The sequence below is a fragment of the Chaetura pelagica genome, unplaced genomic scaffold (genome assembly GCF_000747805.2).
Source record: "Chaetura pelagica isolate M959 unplaced genomic scaffold, ChaPel_1.0 scaffold50, whole genome shotgun sequence".
Lineage (NCBI taxonomy): Eukaryota > Metazoa > Chordata > Aves > Apodiformes > Apodidae > Chaetura > Chaetura pelagica.
In genome coordinates, this window is record NW_009952366.1 from 2941357 (window position 1) to 2961823 (window position 20467).

Genomic DNA, 20467 nt, shown 5'->3' on the forward strand with positions numbered 1-20467 from the left:
TGCTGAAACATAGCATATCTAATGTGAGTGATGGCTGTATATCATGGTTTATGAAGTCAAAAGAAGTTAATTATTTTGTGAAAGGAAACTAACTTAAACTTAACTAATTAAGCATATTTGGTTGCCTAATATTGAATTTTTAACATAGTTTTCTTGGGTAGTGTATTTTTATATAAACTATGCCTCTGTAACCTCCATTCATAAATAACACAAATATGACCAAAAAAATAGGAAGCTGTTTAAATACCTCAAATGTTAATGACTGAAGAACTTTTTCCATTATACAAAGGGAAAGGTAAAACTTAAAAAGTTACAAATCTTTTTCTATTTGTATCTTTTCCCTGCACATCAACAGAAAGAAAAGACAAAATTGTATTTATTTTGTTTTTCATATAAATGGTATAAATTATAATTTAACATAAATTTGTTGCTAAAAATGCACAAAACAATCTAACTTTTCTTATTTTACAAAGAAACTTTAATGTTTGAAATCCTGGGTTTCATTACACACAACTATGTATTGTTTTACATAATCCTGGAAATAAAAAAAAAAAAGTATTATCGTTCTATTTGTCATTAAATGTGTCTCTGGACTAGAAGAAAAAATCTTCCAGAAAGAAGGCAGAGTTGAAAAGCTCTGGTCCCAGCAATAGCTATTACTGTGAATCTTTTCTACCAGGGAACTGATAGAAAATAGTGGAAAGAAGGCTATTTCAGGACTCAGTGTTGTCATTAAAAATCTCAACTATAGCACTGACTGACTGGCTGAGTGATCTTGGTCAACTCCATTTTCTTCTTCTGCCTCACTTTACCTCGAAAATTGTAATACTGACACATTTCATAAGGTGTTGCAAGCTCTTGGGATGAAAAGCATTAGAAGACCTAATGGTTTCCTAAAAGCTGTTACTAAAATGGTCAAGTGTAATTAAATTGATGCTGCACATTATATTAAAATTCAAGCATTATAATTTTTCTCTCACTGCTCCTTCCCCGCTGTACCCCTACATTTGATTTTTACGTGTCTAAAAACATACTTATGAATCCAATCCCACACTCTTGTGGGTTAAATGGCCTCCCCAGTACATAATTGCAAAAGAATTCAGCTCTCTCAGCAGGCACTTGAATAACATGGCTTTTCTGTTCAGTTAGTACATGAGAAGGAAAGTTTTCAGAACATATCCCCTAGACTCACTGCTTAATAAAACCAAGTCACAGTCACAAGTGACAATGATTCTAACACTAGTAGTTTTATCTCTTGCTTTTGCTTTGAAAATGTTTCAAGGCATGATCCTATGGTGAAAAGAAAAACCATGAGATCCTATTATATTTGGTAGCAATGGCAGAAACTATGTCATTTGTTGCCACAGCAGGAAGATCCTAACCATGCCCCTATGCCCCAGATGATGCATCATAGGGAAGAAAATTCAAAGTGAATTCTACATGCTATACCTAAGTCATACACACAGCATGTCCTTTGCAGTACAAAACCAAGCAGTTTGACAAATATAATGAAAAGGCTGTTGCATAACTTCTGTACACTTGGCAAAACCCCTGCTATTGTTTTTGGAAAATGACTGTTGATAAACACTGAAAATGTTTTGCACAACAGTGCCTTTGGCATGAGGAAGCCATGATCTGCTACAAAGCTGAGGGATTTTTTTTATTCCTTACTTAACTGATACTCAATGCACAGCATTCCTGTGGAGCACAGTTAGCCATGGTGCAGGTACTAAACTCCACACATGGAGAAATGCCAGCTTGAGCTCCAGAAGGAAGATAGACAAGAGACTGATTCTTCTGTCCTGAGCCAGAGGCACTGCCAGTCCAGACACAGAAGTCTCACTCAGTTTCCCATCCCTTTGTGAGCTGAGAGTGCCCATTTAAAACATATATACATATATATATATATCCATGTGCTCCATCATTATTCTCCCTTTCTCTCCTACATACTTGTTCTAGCAGAAGAGTATGGATTTGATGGCAGGACCACTTGGTGGATGAGGAACTGATTGGATGGTCAGAGTAGTGGTCAACGGCTTGATGTCCAAATGGAGATCAGTAACTAGTGGTATTCCCCAAGGGTCGGTACCTGGACTGTTGCTGTTTAACATCTTTGTTGGCAACCTGGACAGTGGCATTGAGTGCACCCTCAGCAGTTTACAACCATTGCCCCTTGTCCTCTCACTGAAAGCCCCTGTAAAAAGTCCTTCCCCAGTTTTTCTGTAGGCCTCCTTCAGGTTCTGGATAGTCACTATGAGGTCCCCTAGGAGCTTTCCCTTTTTCAGACTGAACAACCCCAACTCCCTCAGCCTGTCCTCATAAGAGAGGTGCTCCAGCCCTTGGATCATACTCGTGGCCCTTCTCTGGACACGTTCTGACAGGTCCACATCTTTCTTGTGCTGGGGGCACCAGAGATGGACGCAGTATTCTAGGTGAGGTCTCACCAGGGGAGAGTAGAGGGGCAGAATCCCCTCTCGAGTTGGCCTTCTGGGCTGCAACTGCACATGGTGGCTCATGTCCAGCTTTTGATGCACTAATACCCCCAGGTCTTTTTCCACAGGGCTGCTCTCAAGTGTGCCCTCCCCCAGCCTGTATTCATATCTTGGGTTACCTTGGCCCAGGTGCGGGACCTTGCACTTGCCCTTGTTGAACCTCATGAGGTTCACCTTGGCCCACGTCTCTAGCTTGTCCAGGTCCCTCTGGATGGCATCCAGTCCCTTTGGCATGTTGACCACATCACCCAGCTTGGTGTCATCAGCAAACTTGCTGAGGGTGCTCTCAGTGCCACCATCAATATCGTTAATGAAGGTATTATGCAACACTGGACCCAGCACTGACCTCTGAGGGACACCACTTGTCATATATTACCTTATAACAGCTTTCCAGTACCTGAAAGCAGCCTTCAGGAAAGATGGGGAAGGACTTTTTACAAGGGCGTGTAGTGATAGGATGAATAGTAATGGTTTTAAACTGGAAGAGGGAAGATTTAGTTTAGACATTAGGAGGAAATTCTCTAGTGTGAGGTGGTCAGGCACTGGAACAGGTTGCCTAGGGAGGTTGTGGATGCCTCATCCCTGGAAGTGTTCAAGGCCAGGTTGGATGGGGCTTTGAGCAACCTGATCTAGTGGGAGGTGTCCCTGCCCATGGCAGGGGTTTGGAACTAGATGATCTTTAAAGTCCCTTCCAACCCAAGCCATTCTACGATTCTATGATTATATGAGGGAATTTCCATACTGGTGCATTTTTCCTCATCTCTCCTTCACATTTCTTCCATGAAGTTCAAAATTGTCTTTCAACCATAGCAATTAACAGAGGCCTGCTGGATATCTGGATTATACTGACCCAGATTTTGTAACATAAGCCTTTGCACAGTACCTTGTTATTGAACAATTCCTTCTACGAGATGAGATGTCTAAAGTGAGTAGCAACTGAAAAGGTCAGGCAGACTTAAAACTATGTGTATTTTTCAATATCTTACAATTTTTACTTGTCTCCTTTCTGAAATGTTTTCTTTTTTCTTAGAAATCTTCATTGCCATAACTAGTTTTGAACAGTTATTCCAGGATCTTTTTCTTTCTAGCACTTCCTCCCTTTGATGTATTTATAAAATACCTTATGTTCCTTAATTCTTTTGCCTGGCAGCAATAGTTTGCTACGAATTACTTCACTGTTAGTGTTCCTGCAAAATTTTACACTTAAAAGTTACATGCAAATTTTATGACATTTATTAAAACCCCAACAGTCTATGCAAATACAAGGAACTCATTATTGAAAAAAATAAACACATCTAAACCAAAACCAAAACAAAACAAAACAAAAAACAAAACAAAACAAAAAAAGAAAACCGTTACCAGAGCTTTCCATTTGTAGCGAAAAGGTCCATAGCATAGGCCTATGAATGACACAATTTCATAAATTACTTGTTCTGGATTACTTGCATCCTAAACTAGGAGAGCATTGGTTGCACCCTGAACAAATGCACGATGCCTTCATACAGAATAACAGAGAAATTGCCTCTTGATGCTTGTAGCATCAAAGAACATCCATCATGACTTTATTTGTTGTATCAGCCTTGAAATTACTTTAAGATACAGCATAATCTTTGCTGAAGATTTAGCCCTGCTTAATTGAGAATGAAGTGTGCCAAGTTCTCTGCTAGTCATGTGAAGCCTGATCACTGTTTCCACCTTGACAACCCTGGAGGAGAAATTCTTCCTTTTTTTTTCAATGCCTCATGGCTTTTGCAGGCCTCAAGGTACAGTTTTCAAGCACATCTAGGCTTTGAAAAACTGTCAAAGCAACAAATCCAATTGTTTTTTTAGTCTCCACTTCTCTTGTCCCAGCAAAGTGTGTGAACTGTGCTGGTCTGGTTCAGCAGGTTTTTTGGTAGTGAGGGAGAGGTCGAACGGTGGCCCAGGCAAGAGGCTAAGAAGCTCCAAAACCATCCAGCCAAGGAGCCATTAGAGAGAGACAATTGTTGCACCTCTGCAATTAACATATGAAAAAAACTGATGTAAGACCTGAGGAAAGGAAGCAGTAGAAGGGAGATGAGCTGGAGAGGGACAGCAGGGCCAAGGTTAAGATGCCTGGTGAGGAAGAAGGGAAAAAAAGTGCCTAAGCAGAAGTTTCCCTGCAACACATAACGAGATGGCAGCTGTCCTCCTGCATTCATGGAGGAACATGGTGGAACATTCCCTGCAGGCGCCAGGAGGGGTGAATGTGGATTTGCTGCCAGTGGACTTGGATCATGCAGCCGTGGAAGACCCCGTGCCAGAGGAGGTGACTGTTCTGAAGCAGCCCGTGACTCTGTGGGAATGCCATGCTGGAGCAGTTTGCTCCTGAGCTGTACCTTGTGGGAAAGACTCACGAAGGAGAGGTTTGTGGAGGACTCTCTCCCATGGGAGGGACCCCACAGGAAAGGAGGGAAGGACTGTAACAAATCCTTCCTGAGGAGGAAGGAGCAGCAGGAACCACCAGCCTGTGAACTGACTCTAAACTCCATCCCCTGTCCCCCTGTGCCGCTGGGGGGAAGGAGGGAGAGAAACCGGGAACAAAGTGATTTGGGCCCGGGAAAAAGGGAGGAATGGGGTAACATATGCAAGCCCTGCTTTTTGTGTTGTCTGTGTCCTCTGTGCATTGGATTAGTGAGAAATGAAATTAATTAAATTAAATTATTATTTTTCCTCAAGTTTTCTGTTTTGTCTGTGACCTTAAGCAGCAAAAAAACCCACGAGCTCTTCTTGTTGGCCTTTGTGCTCCCCATCCTAGTGTATGTGTGTCTGTGGGGGGGGAAGGGAAGCAGTTGAGTGAGCAAGCAAGTGGCTGGTTCTTTGTTGTCATGTTAGGCCCAAACCACAACAGGAACTTACTAGCAAGGAAAGGCATGCAACTTCATATGAACTAGCTATTTCTTTAAGGAATAAATTGAGCTTAAATTGCAGATGTACTTATGCTTTCACATATAATTTTGTTGCTCAGCATGAGTGTGTATATTGAGAGAGCCACACAGTTCTGCAGGGAAGCATGCAGTTTCAAGTAACTGTATTTAATTGTCAAGGTTCTGTCCTCACTCAAACCAGGACATTAATAAAAGGCTATTTGAAAAACTGCTTTCTGGAGGCTGCTATCAAAAAAGCACATTTAAATCAGCTCTATTATATAGTAAATTATCCACTTCCCATTACAACAGATGGAGTGCAGCAATTAGATGATATCTCATATAGAACCATATTAATTAAATTAATTGACATCTTTGCTGAAACTAATGCTGAAGAATCCACAGGAGCACTTCTACTTAGTGTGACCTTACGTGAGATCCTCCTTATTTTTCATCAGTCAGGGTAAGTACAATTATACTGAAAATTTCTTACAGTAAACTGCCATTGTACTGAATCCTTGATGTGTTAAACCTGAACAATGTGTGATGAATTGTGGTTCGATGCACATCAGGAACTGTTTACTAAAAATCTGTTGTCCCGATGAAGTTGTGCTGATAATTTAGAGATGGGTATAAGTTTCTGGAAACATTCTGAAAAAGATTAAAAACTCTCTTTCTCTTGCTGACAAAATTTTTCTTTTCCATGCAAGCTCAAGAGAGCAGATCAATAGTTTGTGATTTAAAAAGGTATATGTCAATACCAAGCCCTATGGCACTGTGCTCTCATGTTTTTGACATTTGTTCCAAGTACCTGTTATGTACCTTTATTCCTTAATCTCTTTCCCCTGCTGAAAAAAAGTTAAGGTTAAAGTGACTGTAGTTACATGAAAAGTTACAGAAAGTTTAAATAGCTTTAATTAAGACCAAATTAGTTTTTAGAATTTTACTTCATACTGTCACATGCAGCAGAACTGTCCTGAGCTTAGACTAAAAGAGGGAATGCAGAATTAAGAATTAAAGTTGCATTAGTTTGGAAATTTACTATTCATCCTAAAAAAAGCATATGGCATACAGCTAAAAGCTGAAGCAGAAGACAGAATTAATACCTTTGGACTATTGTCTGTGTTTGTTTGTGTGACTGTATTTCTCTTCTCCGTCTTTTGCACTGGTGAAGAAGAGTCAAAAAATGCTTGCTTTCATTTATTTTATATGACAAATCACTATCCCCTTTGCATTTATCCATTCTCCCCATCTTCTTTTCACCTTTTGTCAGGTGTTGCACACAGAGTACTCCAACTCTTTGAGCCCTGTGTAGTATCACAGTTTCAGCTGGAGGAAGTATGAAAGATTTACTGTGTGCCAGGACTTTGTCTGTCTAGTTCCTTAGGACCTTTGAGCTTCTCTTCCTCTGGAAAGGTGCTCCATGATGTGAGACAGGATGGCAGAAACTAGATAGGAGGGAAAGTCTTAGCAATAGTAGCACAATAGGTCCACACCTCATTCTCTTTATTCCCTGGCTCTGACACAATCTTCACAATTTTGAGTGACTCAGTCATTCTGAGCCTCGCTTCTCACATGTTAGAAGACACTATTTCTTTGCTTAGATAGTCATTGCACAGGCAGATCAATCTCTACATGGCTTGACATGAGAGATGTACACTGTGGAGGTGTAGGGGTATAGGCAAATACTTTTTTCAACTTCCAGAAAAGAAAGTAATAAAGAACTAGCAGCTTGGTTTTGGTTTTGTTTTTTATGTACAAAATTTTCACTTAGGCTGTGACTACAAAAAAGTCTAGGGACATAATAATTAAAAAATGAACACATTTGTTCATTATGGAAACAGTGGTGTATTATTATAAGGAAAACACTTTAGATCAGTCTTTCAACTCTCCTCTTTCTTTTCATCTTTTTCTGACAAGGTTTTGTTTCTGAGCAGCTGTAAATTATAAGGGCAGATTTTAAGGCATAAAGATTATCTGGTTTGATCTTTGCCTAACACAGGCCATAAAATTTCACCAGTAATTCTTGTAGTGGGACATATCATCTTCCTCTAAAATGTAAGTGAATACTGTCAAGCTCAATAAGTTGCGGTTTACTAGAGCATAAAAACATCCTGTCTCAATTTAAGGAATCCTGGAGATGATGAATGTCCTTCTTTGGCAATGGATGATTACTATTACTGCAGAACAGTTGTTTCTAATTATAATTTAGAACTAGAAATAAATTCAAGGCTGCCATAAGATACAGCTGGTTATGGCCTGAGACTTTGTCACACCCACAACGAGGAACTAAATATTCTACTTTATATCCATGCATATGTCCTTTTTCTGCTGGCTTTTTATAACTATGTTTTAAGGGTTTTATGTTATGGTTGGCTCCAGTTCAACCCTTACTGTACTTTTATCCTATGTCATGCTAAACCATACTTAAATTCATTCTTCTCTCAGGCCTCACATAAGCTGTCCCAGGCCACAGAAGAGAGAAGGCAGGAATTATCTGGTATGTCATGGAATGTAACAGTGGACTGTGTGATGATGGTGCTTTTATCTTGTATAAGATTATGTGTTAGAAGAAAAACTATGGTAGCACAATTCAGCTGTGGCCTCGTGAACCAAGCATCTGCCAAACATAAACTTACCAGCTTCTCCATTAATCATGCGGGGACCTCAGCTACCAGATGCATCTGGTTGTATCTTAGCCTGCCTGGCGGCATCAGGCACATGGGATCATGGAGTAGGAGAGCGTCAGCACAGTGAATGCCAGAATAAAAGGTAGTAGCTGCACTAACAACCTGAAGCATCCAAACCTGTGTGCACTACATATGGGTCAAAATGCTCTTTGATGAGAGTCAGTCTTAAAAAAAAGGAAACGCAGAAGTTAATTAACAAAATACAGATAGAAACAATTGGTAAGGTTATCACTTTTATAACAAAGGACTAGTTAATCCAGTAGTGCATTAAAAAACCCCACATTGTTTAAAAAAAGAAAAAAAGAACTCGTGTCATGGATGCTACAAAAGTGGAAAATTAACTGTGAAGCACAAACGCTGTTGTGCTTCTATGAAGACATATGTGGATATTAATCTACTTTTAAAAAGTAGAGAGTATTCTTTCCTTGTTTTATTCCACTGAATTTACTTATAGCACAAATTTGAACTACTGTATCACTCATTCAATACATGAAGGACTGTAACGTATTTCTGAGGAAAATCCTAGTTTTCGTGTACAATGGAATCAAAGCAATTTCTCAGATGCCAGGTGTCAGGATGCTATTTTGATGGACGTCTTTCTTACATACTACTCTGAGGTTCTGTTGCAGTTCAGTGACTTCAGGTGTGAATAACTTTTGAGGCAAATTTGTGTTTTTAAACTAGTTTTACCAACCCAGGATTTAACAGATATTATCAAGACCTCCTGACCATGAATTTAGTTTAAAGATAAAAAAAATGTGTTGATTTAGAACTAGGTCCTTGTGTTTGAGCAAAAATTACATGTGGATCACTTTTCAGGCAGTTTTCTTCAAAGCCAGAACAAGATTTATTTTATTTTTTTTCTCTTCCCTCTCCTTAGGAAACAGAATCCTATGTAATCCCAAAATTCAAGAAATTAGCTTGTCAGGAAATTAGAGTTCATAAAGCATTCTCTTGCCATCTTCACCAAGATGCAGTTGTAGAACTTTCATATTACAGAAAATAATGAGAGATGGCTCTGCTTCCACTCCATAGTCGTATAGAAACAATTTCTCTTTCCTGAATCTTGTGGAATTTTACAGCAATGAAACAGTTACACAAGCACAGGACTTGGCCTTTCTTTAAATACCTATGTTGCATAGCTCAAATATTGACATAACTACAAACATTCTCAGCCTGTAATTTTAGACATCAAAACCAAATATATTAAATATGTCTTGGAAAAGAACACTGAAAGCAGCAATAGTATGCAAGTGACTAATGTGTACAAAAGGGAATACTATATTTATTTATTTTTCAAAACACTTGAGCTAAAATTTGTTTATCATTCTGCTTTTGAAAAAAAAAAAAAAAAAAGAGAGAGAAATGAAAAACAGCTGAAGATCTGCTTCTTAAAACACTGCCCTTCCCAAAGAAAGGGAGGGTTCAAATTATTTGCATAGTAAAATTATCATCCAGATGGCAAAAATAAGCAACCCTCAAATGGTAAATGTTAAGACTATGCCTCTTGGGGTCATCATCAGTAACAGTTTCATAACAACTATTTCAAGCTCTCATCTTTAAGCATGCCAGAAACTTTAGTGAATATTAGCTAATCTGTCTATTACTAATCTATTCTAGAAATGTGTGACTGTGCACTACAGTCCTGAGTTTATGATTGACTTGGCCCTGTTTGACATGAAAATACCAGAAAAGAAATACTAGTTCTGATTGTTGGTTTTTTTTGTTTGTTTGTTTAAGTCCTGTGCTGTCAGAATTCAGTGCAACTATAAATAATGTAGGAAATATTTTAATAAAGACATTCCTGTGTTACATAAAAGCATCTTCTGTTCCATGTATATATTTTTTTCATACTCAAAGAGCAAAAGTAAAGGCAATTCACTACATGTAAATTATTAAGAGACTAATCAACTTGGTGAACTGAGATTTAAGCAGTAACCTTCTTCACTGATAATGTGTATCATCTGTTTTATGAATATTAAAGCAAATTAAAATACAAAGCAGTAGCAACTTAATCTGCAGTTTAAAACAAATGCATGCATTCAGAAACAAGAATTTGAAATACAACTGGTCTGAAGCAAAATAGGAATTAACATAAAGGAACACAGTATTTGATGTTGGAAAAAATTCTAAATAAAATCTGATCTAACCACTGAATAACTCAAAAATGCAAATATGGAAATAATGGAAGTTGAATGGAATTGCAAATACATGAGAATGGTAATTATTTAGGTAAAGTAGAAAGAAGTAAAATCACAATCAGGGAAAATGGTCAAATAACCTTTACATTCACTCTGTTTGTGGCAACCTGCAAAAGAATGAAAATTACCATGAACACTTTATGTATTGCTGTCACTACAGTCTAATACAAAAGGAGTCCACACTACTTTTAGGTCATGAAAGTCAAAAGTTCTCTAAACCAAAAGATCCCTTTCTGTGCCTCGCAAAAACTCTTGAGTACAGACAGAAAGGAATTAACAGCTACTTCCTCATGCAAATAACTCACTTTCCCCCCTATAATCGGTAACAGAGTTGCTGACATGGAATATTCTCTGGAATGCAGTGGTGGAATGCTCAGATGCTTTTGTGTCTTTTATACTCTAATGCTTTGCATTGTGGAGCAACACCCATTTTTTTATCATAGCAAGTTACTACATGACTTTCTCCACAGTTAATATTGTATTATCTATCCAACCTTGATACTCTGTAGGAATAAATTGAACTTCCAGCTGACAGTGAACCTTTTGTACCACCTGGGCTCTTTATCTGAGCTGGATCCTAGCAACATGAGCCCTGTATTGCTCTTAACAAAGTAATTCCTCTCTCCCCAGAAAGAATTATTACTTCCTGAAAAATGAATGTCAGTGAATGGATTGAACATCACAAGTTAACTTTTCAAATATCTGGGTGAATTAAAAACTTAGTCAGCAGGCTAGTCAAGAAAAATATTCATACATTCATTGCATAAGCAACAACCTGCATTTACATGCACAAAGACTACATTTTCCCACCATTATGTGGGATTCAGCTGACAAACCTAGCCCAGTCAACAGTTCTTACTGTAAATATTTGTGAAAGTGGAATGATAATTTGATTTTTCAATGAATCATTGATGCAAACCCCCTCAAATTTCAGATGAATAAATTAGAAAACTGGTATGAATTCTAGTGAGATTTGAAGGTTTGGATTTTTATATATATATTTTTAATAAACACCTGAAAAATGAAGATAGCATAAAACGTAAGCATTTAACTCAAAATTCAGGAAAAGTGGTACCATCTCCTGCATTAAAACTGAAGGCTTGCAAAATATTGTGAACTTCTCCCACTGAGATTGGTGACGGGATTCCAGTTGGACCTGATCTGTCAGGGATGCAAGGCAGCCACAAATCTGATTCCAGAAAATCAGTCTGTAATCATCTGTCTGGAAAGCTATGCTTGATGTAAGGCAAATTATCTAAATACTAGAATCTGTTAAGTATTAGAAAGAAAATCTTGATGTCTGTATTTTTTTATACCAGCAGTCCTCTCTGCAAGATAATAATTTCAGTAATTTTTTATACTAGGTCAAAATCTCATACTTCTCTCTCCATCAAAATTGTATATATTCTGTGTTGTTTGTTAAATTAAGAAAAAACAACAACATGCTTTAGAATGTGATTATTACATTTTCCAAAATACTGTATCACAAAGGCAATAATGTAAAAAAAAACCACCAAAAAACCCCCCTTGTACTAATTTAAACACATTTCAGGAAAAAAAAACAATAATTATATTAAGGACACTGGATATGTAGTCATATTTGTTTTGAGGTATTCTTATGTCATTAGATGGAGCCTGATAAAGACAGCAAGCAGCAATTAATTTTCATAAGTTATAAAATGCTAAATAAACTAGTTGTCTTTAAATGCTGTAGTAAAATACCCAGAAGGATAAACAACACAGCTCTAGGAAATGAGAAATATTATGTGTGTAATCATTACAAGTATGCTACTCTTGGAAGAAAGCAGTAATTCATCTTCAAACCAACTAAACTAGAAAGACAGGAAGAGATGGTCTACATAGGCCCTTTGGATTAGAAACTTCTTAAGTGCATGTTTCACTTGCACTGTTAATGGAAAAGTTTATTGTTATCATAGGCATTTTATTGCAAAACCAGTGTTTCATGAGATGAAAATGGAAAATAGTAAGTGCTTGTTGGGTTTTTGTCCTGGTTTGAGCCAGGATGAAGCCAATTTTTCTTTTTACTGAACAATCTCTGAATGCACAATCTGAAGATAAATACATACTCTGCAAGTTTGAAGTGATAAAAGTTTGTGGGGATTGCTCAGTTTTGCGGGGGGGGGGGGGGGAAAGAAGCAATAACTCTCTAATTACAGAGTAATTTTTAAGAACATAATGGATGGTAAATACTGTAAATATATATATAACCAAATTATAATTATGTTTTATATTTGAAAGAGTCATCAAGAAACTGAAGTAGGTAATTAAATTGACTCATCTGGTTTCATCAAATTTGTAAAAGTACATAATAAAGTCAGGCAGAAACATGAGATTGGGGTATACACTATGTTCTCTGGAAATTGCTGTATTGGTTATAAAGATGTATGTGAAGCTTTCTAAGTATGTAGGATCCAAAGAACTTTGTATTAGGCAAGTCCAATCATTTCAGGGCTGTTAACCTGGATGAGAGTCACAGAAGACCTCTGCTTACACTCATATCAGGGACTAACCTATCCCACACCAAAACAGTCACGATAGGTGCTGAGTATGGCACCTACTCACCACGATACTCCTCTCACTCTGAAGAAATAACTGTCTTTCTATCAGAAAACCCTTGTACAGAGGCATGTAATGGACCAAATATCCTTTCATTTCACTTTGACATTTCACATTTTCACTCCTCGGGTAGAATTTTTCTCTCTTCTTATGCAGGGCTTTTTTTGATCTTCCTCTTTGTCAACAAGTACAACATAGTCAATGGAAAATTTTACAAAATTAAAAAAAAAAAAAAAAAAGTGAAGATGGAAAGGTAACAGGCTTAAGAGAATGACAGGAAATAAGCCAAAGTGTTTGATTGTGCATTTCCTCATGGGAACTAAAAACAAAATAACAGTCACAGATAGTTCAGACAAAGAATGAACGGTGAAGTAAGGAGCATAAATGTTCATAAATTATACTTTTAGCATCCAAAAACCCAGTCAAACAAGTATATAAGAAATGTAGAAGCAGATAAATGGCAAAGAGTACACAGTCTTTAATAATCTTGTACATTCACTACATTTTGCAAGAAAAATGTTTGTCTAAGATATCAAAGTATAAGCTTCAAAACACTGGATTTTTTTAAATATTATTTTATTTTTTAAGTAATACTCTGTCCCAACCTACTTTTCCTATTTTCTTCTTAAATCAAAGTAATACTCTTATGAACAGCATGTTGCAGGAGATATACAATCAACCCCCTAGTGTAGAAAAAGGATCAGTTCTCAGGACCAGTACAAATTCCTAGGAGCAAAATAAATCTGATAAGAGTATGAGTGGGAGTTAGTTCCCCCACAACTCTTGCACTAGCCTGCCCAGCTGTGAATAGTATTCTGTTTGAATTCTTTATCCTCTAACTATTTATATATTAAAAAAACTCATTAGAAAGAACTGTTGGCTAAATTCACAAGAACTCATATAATACATTAGCCTGCTCTCAACATTCAGAGCTCTGTGCTTACTACTTGTTAATGATACCACAGAGTTCAAAAGATGCCGAGTTGCGTTAATAAATTATTACAAAGACAATATATTTGATACTTAGTGTTTCCATCAGGAGCTGATAAGTCTAAATATGACATATTATTATTGAAGTATTCAAATAACATTGTATTACAAAAACACAACACAAAATATATTAAGGAAACTAGCACACTTTCCTGGAACAGAAAATATTTATAATATCCAGGATTAAAAAATCTTTAAAAAACCCACAAAAATTGTTCTTTTAGAAAAGGCTTGCTTTTTTTTTTTTTGCCCCCCCCCCCCCCCCCTATCAAATATGCTAATCAGCAATCCTAGCACTTTGGTAATTTAAAAAAACAGATGATTGACAGACATCTAAGAGAAGAAAAGTACATAAAGGGAAAGCAGTGTATGTTAAAGTATTTTACATTTATGTTTTCCAGGTACTCTCCATTCATTAACTTTGTAGGCTTTTAACTCCAGAATCTGCTTGAATTTTGCCACAGCTAAACTTTGTTTAGAAACACTTTCAGTATTTTTCCATTAAATTCATTTAACAAAAGCATTAAGCAGATTGATTTGCAAAATATAAATATGCCAGTGCAGAAATTACTCATGTACTCTCCATTAGCAGAGTCTGTAGCCCAGAATTAGAAATCTCTTTCAGTAACTGAGGACAACACCTCAGTTGTACAACTTTCCTTTGGATTCACTGCAACATGCTGGAGAAAGATTTGAGATCAACTACTACATCCTAAGTGACTTAACCACACAGCTGTAAAGTGTTCATAGTTTGCCTTCCTTCTTTATTTTTTTCCTGGGGCCCAATATTTAATTAACTATATAAAGTGGATCAGCTCTTCACCAAAGAAGGAAGATTTACAGATCTATATCCCTGCTCCAAAAGAGTGAGACAGGATTTGACAACCAAGAATGGTAACTACCTGGCTATTGGGAAACAGTGTCTAGCCAGAGCCAAAAATCTCTGGTTCCTGCCTGTCCCTTCTGTTATGCTTTATTTGGTAGTCATGATCTGCGGAGGCCTAAGACACTGGATCCGACTGGAGAGACAGGCAGAAGAAAGCCTTGCTGAAAATGCCTCTGAGGTTGGGTGTGAGCTTGGGATTTGAGTGTCTCGCACAAGCAGGACGTATGCAGTTCTGACATGCCTGCTGGCAGAAACTACGTGCACTTAGGCATCACTGGGGCAACTACAGGGTAACAGCAGGTAAGTAGGGGTTTTAAGGATCTTAGAAGCAGTTAAATGCTGCTGAAAGATAATGGAAATTAAAAACCTATGTGTGTAAGGTAATTTAAAAAATGGGACTTAGGTGTTTTTCAAAATATCCTGATACTTTGAAACTAAATTTAAATATACATCATAAATGCAACTGCATTATTTTGTCTTACAATAGCATAAAAATAATTTTTAACAGATTACATGCTTGATTATGTATTCCTTTACAGCAGCTTCATGGCAGGGAAAGTTTAGCTGAATAAAGTTACTGTAATAGAGCAGAAAATCAAGCTCTGTCTCATTTGGTCTAATCTCTAACTCACATTCCTAAAAAGTTAAAGTGATGTGGAAGCAGACCCAAAGATTAGGGGATATCAACTCTCCAGACCTTTGGTCCAAGCCAGTCAGAATGCTTGTGTTCCACTGAGTATCAATATTACAAGGTCTAAACAGTCTGTCCCAATTTAGCAAAGCCAACACCTTTGCACCTATTAACAGTTAACTCATAAGACTGCCCATGAATTTAAGCACAAGTATACTAGAAGCACATAAACAGACATCATTTACTTTGCTAAAGCAATGCCACAGTTTTAACATCTTGAAGGGCTGAACTCTCAAGACAACAGGGTTTACTAATCCTTATAAATATCCTCCAAAATATTACTTTTTATAAATGTGTGACAGCTTTCAACTATGTTGACAACAGTACCATGTCCCCTGAAGTTATTTCAGAGTCCTGACTGTGTGTAGAACTGATTCCAGTGTCAGAGTCTGTATCATTTATGTCCAGGTTAGTCACTCTATGAACAAAGTCAGGAATAGCAATGCTGTTACTGGAGGTGCCACTGCCCTTGGATGGCTCTGCATTTGACGGAAGCCTAATTTCTATGTTGTCTTTAACATGTAGTAAATTAAATTCTTCTGTAAGAAGTTCATATTCTTTTTCTTTCTTTTGAAGCAGTGAGTCCCTGTATGTAAGTTCTTTCTGAATGCAGCTCAGGTATGAGTTGATTCTCAGACCATCTTTCATACTTTTTTCCAGCTCGTATTTTACACTTTCCAAATTTGGGTTTTCCAGTTCAGCATTAGTAGCTCCTTCTGTGCAAACATCATCTCCATTTTTTTCTGTGCAGATATCGCGTACCTCTTCTTCAATTTCAGCACACAGTTTCTCTATTAATTGTTTGTGATGTTTCAGTCTTTCTTCAACCTGTAAAATTCCCTCACTTTTACTCAAATAGTCATGCATCTCTTGTTGATCATCTAGCCTACTCCCTTGCTGCTCAGACTCATTAGGATTGATCATTAAATAAGATTCCTGCACATAATTTTCTCCATCATTTGCCACACGATCTAGATGGAATTTTGCTTCACATTTTTCAATTTCCATATCTAGTTCCTTCATTCTAAGGACTTGTTGATGAATGGTATGATCTTGAGAAATGATCAGATGAATCAGTGTCTCCATATTATCTCTCTCTTGCTGAACACTGTCCTGTTTAAGCTTGGCCAATTTCCGGAAAGTCTTCCTGACAATTTTTTTTTGCTTGTCTATTGGCAACATCTTCATGTAATTTGCCGGACTAAGCTCCCACTGTTTTTCTACATTTTGTACAACCTTAGCTTCAGCTGTCTTCCACAATGGAAATGAGAGGAAAGCATCTGCTTTTACCAACACAAAATGTAAATTAGACTGCTCTTCTCCCCAGGCCTTCCAAAGTCGCAGAATCTTTGTCAAGGGAGGAAGTACTCGCTCTGATCCTCTCCATTTTTCTACAATGCAATAATCACTAGATTTTCCAAAAAGGACTTTTTTCTCTCCAAATGTTGCCTGATGTTCTTCAAGCAGTGCTTGAATCACTTCTGCACAAGTTGTGCGCTTCGTCAGGCCACATACAATCTTCTCTTCTTGGCAAACCCAAACCACAATCTCTCTTTCATTTGAAGCCATGTCCTTGTTGGGAGACCTGGAAAACAAAAAGAGACCAAATATAAATTACACATCAATGGCGCAGACTGCATAAATAATAACTATAATTCTGATATTACTACAACATTGAAAAATTCCCATTTTATTGTACAAGATAATACTTATTTATATTACATGAATACATATTTTTTGATTGATTAACAGAAAAAGACACGTATTTCAGGTACTGCTTCAATATTATTACTAGTTCAGCTGAATGGTAATCTCACACAAAATGTCTTTTATTGAATTTAGATTTTGTACACAGTGTATATTAACAATAAATAAAGTTTGGCAATCTGCATTACATTTCCAGATTGTCCTAGGATAACATAGCTTTCAGATCTGTGTATCTGTTCTCATCACACAGACATTGCGCAAACATTTGTAAGCTCTTACTATCACCAAGGGTTCTGAAGGGAAGAATCATGCCTCCAAAAGTGCAGTGAACAGAGGTGGACTCAGAAGAGAACTCGATGATAGGATAAGTCTATAGCTCTTCTGCCACACCTGCACCCACACATGCATAAACACCACTGTTTCCACTGTGAGTTTTGACTAACATATCTCATGAAATTTGTTCCTTTTCTTGAAGTACCAAATAGCTTGAGTTCCAGTGAGATGTGAGAGAATACCAACTGTGAGAGAGTACGTATAGAGGTCTGCATTTTATAACCTTTGTAATGACACAGAAATGCCAGAAAATGTAAAAAGGTTAATTTATTATTATTATTATTATTATTATTATTATTATTATTATTATTATTATTATTATTATTATTATTATATTTCTGAATTCCAGTGGAAGTGAATTAATTTGACATTATCAGCTGGCATGTCCTTATACACTGAGAAGCCTAACTTCAGGAGTCTAATATCCCATTTTGGCTACAGTAGCTGTCTTATCAATACAATCAGAGAAGCCTAGAGAACGATTCAGCTGTTCAAACATAAAAGTTTGTGCCCATCTGAGAAGTCCTGGACTGCAATGCGCCTACATTGGCAGAGCGGCCTCCTGGAACCTGTCCAGGATATTCCTGTCCTCTAGCCTCCGCATGTATAAGTAGCTGCTTGCCCAAACCTGGTTATTTGGCTTCTTGCCTAAAAAGACAAAACAGTAAATTGCCTGAGGAAAAATGCATTTCTTTGGATTTTCTGGTATCACCTCCAGTTCATTTGAGTGAATGAGATTTAACCCAGTCTGACAGAGGAAGCCTGAAAATGAAAATGATAATTTGGACAATATTCAAAGGGCTCAATATGGCATTTGTGTCTATCTGGGACTATTTATTTGCAGTGCTTTTCTAGTCTTCTGAGTTGTAATAGGAATGGAGTTTTAACTTGGCTTAATTAGGATTATACATTGTTTTGTTGTTGTTATTATTGTTATAGCAATCAAACTATTTTATTTTTCTGTTATTATTATTATCATCATCATTATCATTATTACTATATCAATCAAACTTTTTTCTTTTTTCTTAATTATTACACAACATGACAGACACACTGCAATCCAATACATGAACTATGATTGACTCAGCTCTGGGTGCCACTCTGACCAGAAGGCAATAATCCTCAAAAGAAAGGAGACTGCAAAGGAATATTAATAATACCCAAAAGAGTGAGTTTATTACCTCTGTTGAACTACATTGGTCCAGGTCTTGGAATATTAGTCTGTAAAATCTGTGGTAGATTACTCTGAGTAATGACTTCATTTTCCCAGCTCAATAGTTTCCTTCTACAGACCAGCATTTTACAGTAATTATATTTTTTAAACTGGTGTTCAGAAGATCAGTAATGTTTTCATAGACTAATTCTAAAAATAGGAAAGCATATGTCACAGACAAAGAAAATAGCAAAATGGCACAAAGAAACAGAAATATTCAAGATTAAATGAGGCAGGAGGGAATGAAAGACTCCATCAGAGTAAATGTCATTACTGTTAAGTATGTTACTTGCTTAACAGTCAGTATCTGTTTTTAGGGTTACAGAATACAGGATGCTGTAAATATTTTTGTCTGTGTATGGATTGGTAGTTAAATGAAACTTACATTAATATACAGTTGCAACGCAAGTCAGCTGTGACTGTAAAAGAACTCAGTATTTGTTTAGCACTATAGATACAGTAAGAAAAAATAAACTACAGTGTGACATTATATGTTAAGCAAAAAAATATGCAAAATTAATTATAAAAAATACAATGTCTCAAACTATGTTCACTACTGATGCATAAAAACAATTACCTAGAAATAAGTATATTACCAGTAATTTAATTTAAATTTATATATGTAGTGATAGAAAAAAAAAAGAAGGCATAGAAATATAAGAAATATCTTTTTGAAACTCTGAGGCAGCAAATTCAATGTCATTTTCCTCTCTTTTTTAATAATCAATAATATCTCTCTTTTGAGAGTCTTATGTAATTTTTTTTTGCACATTGAAACAGAAACACTTTTTTTTTTTTTTTTTTTTTTTTTGGGTTAATGAGTACATTTTCTACTAGTCAGCTCTAAGTGCATTACGGATTGTGTGAGTTGAGCTTGCTGTCTCTTCTCCTCCTGGCTCCTTTAAAGTTTCCTATGAAGACACTTTCTCTCTGTGATGTCAGTAAATCTTCAGATAAATTTGAAACCCCTACACACCTCAGTGTATTGAAAAATACTTTTGCTATACCCATTTTTACATGGACTTCCCACAGACTTCAACAGCAGCTAAGCAAGCTTCTGATAGAAATACATTGTTTATTGTAAAGCAATCTCTACAGGACCTCTGCAAACAATATAGATATAAAATAACATTTTAAAATTACTCTTTTCAATCATTTTTAAGCTGTGTATCACCCCCTGTTATTTTTTCAGTCACAATGCACTTGTCTACCCAGACATCACACTGAGCTTTTTTAGGAAGAAGTCTTGTTTATCTATAGTGTATTTAACATACTGAAGTGCATAACTAGTAGTAGCACTGCACTAATGGATAATGCATGCACACACAGGTACACAAAGAACTCAAGTAGCTTATACATGAAAATATGTACTTACATATATATATGTATAAAATATGTAAGATACACTTTGTAATTATATTGCCACCCTCTACAGAAAAGGAGAGAATTAAATATATATATATATTCTGAACATCTTGGCAATACTTGGATCAAAACAGAACTGTAAAGTGCAAATTCTGTCATCATTTTTTCCATGTGTTTGTTCACAGCATATATTATCTTCATTTTTATTCAGTAGCATCACTAAATTTTTTATTTTTCTTTTTAATAAAAAAGAATTAGCAAGTCAATTACAATCTTACAGAGTTATAGAATACTAATATCTTCTAAAAAAATCAAAGGTATTCTTTATTATCTTCCACTAAAAAATGGTAAACTCATGTGGCCTACCATGGATCTTTTAAGTAAAATTTATTGTGTAATTCTTTAATCATAGTTAATTCAGGTAGCACCAAACTGAA

General features: G+C 36.5%; 1 protein-coding gene across 1 annotated transcript; it reads right to left on the bottom strand.

Annotated features, from left to right (window-relative positions):
* Window positions 1-15721: 15721 nt before the first annotated feature.
* Window positions 15722-16990, bottom strand: RASSF9 (Ras association (RalGDS/AF-6) domain family (N-terminal) member 9). The gene has a single exon (XM_010007997.1). It carries the CDS (start codon window positions 16979-16981, stop codon window positions 15722-15724), a length of 1260 nt encoding a protein of 419 aa, XP_010006299.1. The 5' UTR covers window positions 16982-16990.
* Window positions 16991-20467: the final 3477 nt, after the last annotated feature.